Source organism: Otolemur garnettii, unplaced genomic scaffold, assembly GCF_000181295.1.
Source record: "Otolemur garnettii isolate 467f Iridium unplaced genomic scaffold, OtoGar3 scaffold00057, whole genome shotgun sequence".
In the NCBI taxonomy this organism is placed as follows: domain Eukaryota; kingdom Metazoa; phylum Chordata; class Mammalia; order Primates; family Galagidae; genus Otolemur; species Otolemur garnettii.
Genome location: NW_003852452.1, coordinates 9,883,113 through 9,890,339, shown reverse-complemented (window position 1 = coordinate 9,890,339; position 7,227 = coordinate 9,883,113). Strand labels below are relative to the sequence as shown.

The 7,227-nt window shown below is 42.8% G+C and overlaps 1 protein-coding gene across 2 annotated transcripts in view; it reads left to right on the top strand.

The window, feature by feature from the left end:
• Window positions 1–5,641, top strand: part of DENND5B (DENN domain containing 5B) — a 192,394-nt gene extending 186,753 nt beyond the window's left edge. For both annotated transcript variants that reach the window (XM_012806795.2, XM_023514699.1), the window contains 2 exons: window positions 1,733–1,907; window positions 3,444–5,641. In XM_012806795.2, the coding sequence (XP_012662249.1) occupies window positions 1,733–1,907; window positions 3,444–3,627 (359 nt within the window). In that variant the 3' untranslated portion in view covers window positions 3,628–5,641. The remainder of the gene's footprint in view (window positions 1–1,732; window positions 1,908–3,443) is intronic.
• The last annotated feature ends 1,586 nt before the right edge of the window (window positions 5,642–7,227 follow it).

The following is a 7,227-nucleotide window of genomic DNA, read 5'->3' as shown; positions in this document are numbered from 1 at the left end:
CTCGAAGGAGTAGGGCACTGGCTCCATATGCCAGAGGTGGCGAGTTCAAAGGTTCAAACCCAGCCCTGGCCAAAAACTGCAAAAAAAAAAAAAAAAACAGAAGGGCACTCAACGCTAAGAGAGCTGCCAGTGCCAAGACCTGAAGGTTCAGGCCTACTTGGCCTTTTCACAGAACTGAAAGACCAGTGTGGCTGGGGCAGAGTGAGGGAGAGAGAGAATAGGAGACTGAGGAAAGGCATGGTCTAGTACCAGGGCCATCTTGTGTAGGACCTTCTAGGTCAGGTGTCCTCAAACTGCGGCCCGCCTAGGACATTTATCCAGCCCATGGGGTGTTTTTGCCACCGCTGCCTGTCCTGCTTAGCAGCCGACTGGTCCCAGGGCCCGCAATCCAGCCCTCCAATGGTCTGAGGGACAGTGAACTGGCCCCCTGTTTAAAAAGTTTGAGGACCCTTGTTCTAGGTCATGGAAAGACCATGAGCCTGAGTACGAAGCCATTGAGCCTGAGTAATGATGTGATATAATTTAGTTTTTAAAGGATTTCTCTGCCTCTGTGTTGTTTAGTACACATGCAGTGCATGGTAACTGCTAGCCACATGGCTATTTAAACTGATTTAATTTAAATCACATTTACAATTGACTTCCTTCATCACTGTGGCCACATTTCAGGTGCTCAGTGGCTGCTTGTGGCTAGTGGTTCCCAGGCTGGGCCTTGCGGCTGCAGCACAATTCCATCCTCAGGAAAGCCCTGTTTGAGTGTGCCTCTCCAGCCTGCTAAACAGTCTTTCTTTTGGTATGCAGCTTTTCTAGAATTCCCAGTTTCTTTAAAAAGGCAATTAATCATTGTGTGTTTTGTAAATAAGGCCTAGATGAAGTAGTTGATTTCATCCAATTTAAAATTTTTAGGCAAAGAAAGGAAAGTTGACAGAGTGAGGCTCATAAGAGTGGTGTTTTTTTTCACTTCTGGAATGCCTAGAATCTTATTGCTCCTGCCTCTCTCTGATGTGTGTGTACATACAACTCTGTCAGATTTACTTATTCAGGTGTATTCCAAAGATCTGTTGCAAAGTGTTAGCCCGCCATTTTACAACTAAAACAGCTGTAACTCCTAGAAGTTTCCGGTCTTAACAGCAGATTCTATTTACCTTTTCTTTTTCTTTCTTTTTTTTTTTTTTGTCAATTCTCATTTTATGAAGGTATTTTAAAAGAATAAACTTTCCAGTCTTCTGGAATGCTGTCTAAATTAGAAAGTAAATTGGCTCGGCGCCTATAGCTCGACCGGCTAAGGCGCCAGCCACGTACACCGAAGGTGGTGGGTTCGAATCCCCAGCCCGGACCCGCCAAACAACAATGACGGCTGCAACCAAAAAATAGCCGGGCGTTGTGGCGGGCGCCTGTGGTCCCAGCTACTTGGGAGGCGGAGGCAAGAGACTCGCTTGAGCCCAGGAGTTGGAGGTTGCTGTGAGCTGTAATGCCACGACACTCTACCCAGGGGGACAGCTTGAGGCTCTGACTCAAAAAAAAAAGAAAGTAAATTGCTGGGAACATACTGGTCTAACATGAAATGTAGACTCTGGAATTCATACGGAAATCAATGAGAGACTAATGATTCTGGCTTCAGAACTGGCTATAATGCAAAGTTTCATTAGTGTTTCCAGAATAAATTAAATGATGACTTTTCCTGTATCTGAAGTGTTGACATGTATTGTGCTGTGATTCTGGCTTCCTTCCCCAGAGAGAGCAGTCGCTTATTTTGAAACAACTGACCAGATTCTAGACAATGAAGATGATGTCCTTATTCAGAAGTCATCCTGCAAAACCTTCTGCCACTATGTAAATGCTATTAATACTGCACCCAGGAACATTGGGAAGGATGGCAAATTCCAGATTTTAGTTTGCCTTGGAACACGGTACACAGCCAATTTTTTACTTTCCTTTTTGTTACATAATAGTAGATCTGGAGTCCAGAAAGGGTTATACAGATTACACTCCTTGTAGAGCTATGATGATACCATGGCACTTTACTGAGGGTGACAAAGTGAGACTGTGTCCTAAAAAAATAATAATAAGGTAGGGCACAGTGGCTCATGCCTGTAAGGTGATCCTAGCACTCTGGGAAGCCAAAGTGGGCGAATCACTTGAGCTCACGAGTTTGAGACCAGCCTGAGCAAGAGCGAGACTCTGTCTCTAAAAAATAGTGGGAGGTGGAGGGGCCTGGGTAAGGTGGCTCACACCTGTAATCCCAGCACTTAAGAACTTAAGAGGCTGAGGCCAATGGATTGCCTGAGTTCTCGAGTTCAAGACCAGCTTGAGCCAGAGCGAGACCCTGTCTCTAAAAAATAGCCAGGTGTTGTCTATAGTCGCAGCTATTTGGGAGGCTGAGGCAAGAGGATCACTTAAGCCCAAGAGTTTGAGGCTGCTGTGAGGCCATGGCACTCTACCAGGGGCGACATAGTGAGATTCTGTCTCAAAAGAATAATAATAACAGTTGTGGAATTCTTGCTATATAAATGCCATCTTCTATTTAAGACTATTTTCTGCCTCTCTGTTTATAAAAATGATACACGGGCACTATATAATCCATTAATTTTAAGGCAGCTTTCAGCATTGTAGGAAATGAAACACACAAGCCTTTAGAAAAAGCTTTTTTATATTGTCCATTTCTTTCCTAAACCTTGAGATCCCCAAACTGAGATTTAGGACGCCTGTTTGGGGATTCTCGATAAGAATGTCTTAGCTACTCAGCATTATATTCTTAATGTCAGGGTTTGATCAGGAAACATTGAAGGTGGGAGATTTTGTCCTCCTGAAACAGCTGGTTTACAGAACAGAGTTCTGCATTTCTTCTTAATAAAAGGGGCCCAATTGTAGCTGTGCTTTTGAAGTTCCTTTTGAGCATGATCTTTATCTCCTTTTATCTCTTTACTGTTCTGATTTATTGGACCAATGCAAACCTTCTTCTGGTTTATACATCTATTTAATGTTTTTCTGCTTTGATTTAGTTCTTACCTTGTTATGTTGTACAAAGAAAAAAAATTCAAATCCCTACTATTTAATGTAGTCTTTCTTCTAAAAGGTCAGTATATTTTGGCATGCCTTGCTACGGAATAATGTGCCTGCTTAAAAAAAAAAAGGCATAGAAAATAACATTGAGCTTTTTTCTGAAGGTGGTGAAATGAGACTAGAGAATGTCTTTAATGTGCATACACTTCCTAATACACTCTCAGAATATAATGGGTTTTCCCCTTAGCTTTATACTGTCTCATTACTGTGTTTTCACAAGTAAAGATCCAATTTCTTGGCCTTGGTTTCCTCTCTGCTGACCTCACAGCAAGGCCACATTTTGCACCACCCAGTCTCACACCTTCCACTTGAGCACAGCACTGTTTATATGTTCTCTAGCAAGGCCAGCCATGCTCAGGGCTTGTTTCTGTTTGGGTCTGTAGGGACCGCCTGCTCCCACAGTGGATCCCGCTGTTAGCCGAGTGTCCCGCCATCACGCGAATGTATGAGGAGAGCGCCCTCCTGAGAGACCGCATGACCGTCAACTCCCTCATCCGGATTCTGCAGACCATTCAGGATTTCACCATAGTCTTAGAAGGATCACTCATCAAAGGAGTGGATGTGTAACCCAACTGGCTAGAAACTCTCAGTCCCAACTTGCTCCCGAACCTTCCCCAACCATGGGAACTGATTTGGGCTTGTCTGACATTAGTGAGTCGCTACGGGGGAGGGGCAAGCCTACCTTATGCCCCAATTTGAACAATCCTCACTCTACAGACAAGGCAAAATGTTGTATTGTAGTTCATTTGAACCTGGAATTTAGTATAAAATAGAATATTTTCATGTGTTAGATGTCTGTAAATATGCTATCTTCTTTAAGAAATTATATTACTCTAATAAGATGCTTTTCTTAGATTGAATATTCCTGTGACTTCAAATAAGTAGCTTCATAATATTGGGGTTGGGGGGGAAGAGTGGTGCTAGTAAGGAAGAAGCCAGTAAACATGTCAATACAGTGCAACCCAGTTGGGCCTTTTTTTTTTTCTCCAGGTATCACAAAGGAGCCCAGAATGCGTGTTCCATAGTAGCCATCCATCCTGGTGTCTGATCCTTTGTGTTGTGAATGTACACAGCTTTATCTACTGTATGGACGGTCCTCACTTGCATCTTTTAAGTTACAAACTGTTTTGTATATTTGAATTGTGAGTCACTTTTCCAGTCTTTTGGAAAAATTTTTTAGTCGGCGCAAGATGAAGATATAATTCAAGTATTTTAAATACTAGACCCCAGGAGCTTGGCTGAACTAGAAAGAGAGTGAACACACAAAGCCCCGAGAAGTGCATTCAATTGTGGGATTATAACTTCCTTACACTTTGGAGAGATTAGCCTAGACTAACTTCATTCTTGGCATTTTTATTTTCGTGATTTGAGGTACTTTGGGGAAATGTGAGTGTCAGGGTGTTAGACTCAGAGTCGTAAGCACCGCGCGTGGCAGTTTGATTCTGTATCTGCGATAAGGCCATCTGAACTCTGCAGGAGCCCCTTTACCTCTTCAGGATAATCCGGAGGTCTGTCTTTGTGAGGTTCCCAGCCCCCCCCCCATCTGTGCCCAGCCCCCCTCAGGAAATGGAAGGAATGTCTAAGGAGGAGGAGGGCTCTGGATGGCTTGGAATGTTTTTGTGAAAGTATTTGTTGACCATGATAATGCAAATAACAGAAGGAAAGGGAAAGAATGAATCCTTTCTGGGCATCTCAGAGCAAGCTTACTGTCCCTTTGTAAGCAGGGGTGATAATGTAAAACAACTGACCCAGAGGAGTTAAAAGCCACTGCAGCCCAGACTGACAAAATGGAAGCGAGGCAAAAGGCAACGACTCCGAAAGGCCACAAGTTGTGAGTAACTTTCCAGTTTGACGTTGTATAGAGAAGTTAAGTAAACACAGTGTTAGCTAGTTACCATAAGTCTTCATTTTCTGGTAGGTCCTGTAACTCTAATTAGGCATTTGCACATTGTTAGGAGCAAAATCGTCTCAGCAGAGCTCCAGGTTTTATTCTCAGCTGTGGGTGGGAAGCAAAGCCACGGCCTCTCAGAACCGTGTGCAACGTGAGGGCCCTGGCGTCAGCCAACAGTGTTCTGTCCCTTACTTCCAGGAGGAAGAAACTAATGAAACAAGTGCCTCACTCCTTGTATCACATACTGTATTTAGCCAAGAAACAGCCCCTTTTAACGTGTGACTTTGTACTTGAGAGAAAAGGAAGCTGACGGCTGCATTTAGAAACCCGTAGAAATGGTTTAAACATATGGTTCTGGGGGACCTGGGTAGACCAGATATTTGTTTGCTTAAAGCTAAAGTTTGTCTGCAGTGATGTGGCTGTTGCAGGGACATCAGAAGTCTGCGGGAGATACTCAGAACCTGACTGACACTGGACTCTAGCTTCATTCAGTGATCACAAACTACAGAGTGGTTCAATCCGAGATTTTGTTCTTGTTTACCTTTTTCATAACGTCATGCTTCTGACATGGTTTGGGCAACCAGAGAGATGACTTAGGTTAGTATGCTAGAATTGTGCCAGCTAGTCCAGCTTACTTATATGGGAATACTTAAGGGTGAGAGAGATTACATTCTTTTTTGTTTTTGTTTTTGAGACAGTCTCACTATGTCACCCTCAGTAGAGTGCTGTGGCGTCACAGCTCGCAGCAACCTCAAACCCTTGAGCTTAAGCAATTCTCTGTCTCAGCCTCCCAAGTAGCTGGGACTATAGTCACCTGCCACAAAGCCTAGCTATTTTTTATTGCAGTTGTCATCATTTAGCTGGCCCAGGCCGGGTTCAAACCTGCCAGCCTTGGTCTATGCAGCTAGCACCGTAACCACTGTGCTACAGGCACCAAGCCCAGAGATAAAATTCTTACCCTTAACCCCACAGCTGGTTATTAACAACACAGGGTCTAGAATTCATGGGTTTTTTTAATTACATCAGGCTGCATGGGACTGGCCTTCAGGAGTTCTTTCTGCTGTTGGATCTTTATTCATCTGCCTCTAAGGGTAGGAAATGAGGATTAATAATCTGGTTTTTTTTTTTTTTTTTGGCCAGGGCTGGGTTTGAACCCACCACCTCCAGTATATGGGGCCGGCGCCCTACTCCTTTGAGCCACAGGCGCCGCCCAGGATTAATAATCTGTAAGGATTAATATTCATTTTAACACATTGCACTCGAGTTATTGGGCATTATATCTGTTGTAAAAACCACAAGCAAAGTTGAATTTGAGGCCTGCGAATAAAACTGTTACTTTAAAAAGTAATTCCAAAACAGTTATTATACCTTAAGTATCGTCTTCATACTTGGTGTAGTATGCCTGTAATAGTGAGAAATGACTGATGGGATGCTGAGCCTGGGGTCACCTTGGGAATCCGAGTACTTACTCCCGTGATGTGGCCACCTCTGAACACCTGGTACCCCTGCCCCTAGCTGCTTATTCATTCTTTTGAATAATTCTTTCAGAATAAATTTTAGTATTTGGAACAATGTTCCTTAGGATCCAAGTTTGATGAATAAAAAGGATTTTGAAGGTAATTTTGTGGTCACAAAGAAATGCTATCATAAAGAAATGAGGCTTATTTTTTATGTGGCTTTTAACGTCTCTGAGTCAATACCAAAATATTGTGAACACAACAGTAGCAGGATGCTTAATCTAAATGTATGTAGCATTTTAAGCTCACTTTGGGAAGGACTATGCCCATATAAAAGTATTTTTTCTGCTATTTTAGATTAATATATTGTAGAATTACACCTCAAAGTTAAAGTAAATAAAAATCCATTTTTTAATTGTTTTTTTCCTCCAAGTAAAACTAAATACCTGGGACCATACTTATTATTTTCACTATAGCTTGAAAAGAAATTGTTTTAAAAGTAAATTGCCAAGGCCAGGCATGGTGGCTCACACTTGTAATCCTAGCATTCTAGAGCCCAAGGGGGGTGGATTGCTTGAGCTCAGAAGTTGGAGAAAGGCCTGAGCAAGACTGAGACCCTGTCTCTCCTAAAAATAGAAAAAATTAGCTGGGCATGGTGGCTTGTGCCTATAGTCCCAGCTACTTGGGAGGCTGAGGCAAGAGGATCCCTTGAATCCAGGTGGTGTTTTTTTTCTGTTTATTTTGTTTGTTTGTTTTTATTGTTGGGGATTCTGTGAGGGTACAAGAAACCAGGTTATGCTGATTACATTTGTTAGGTAA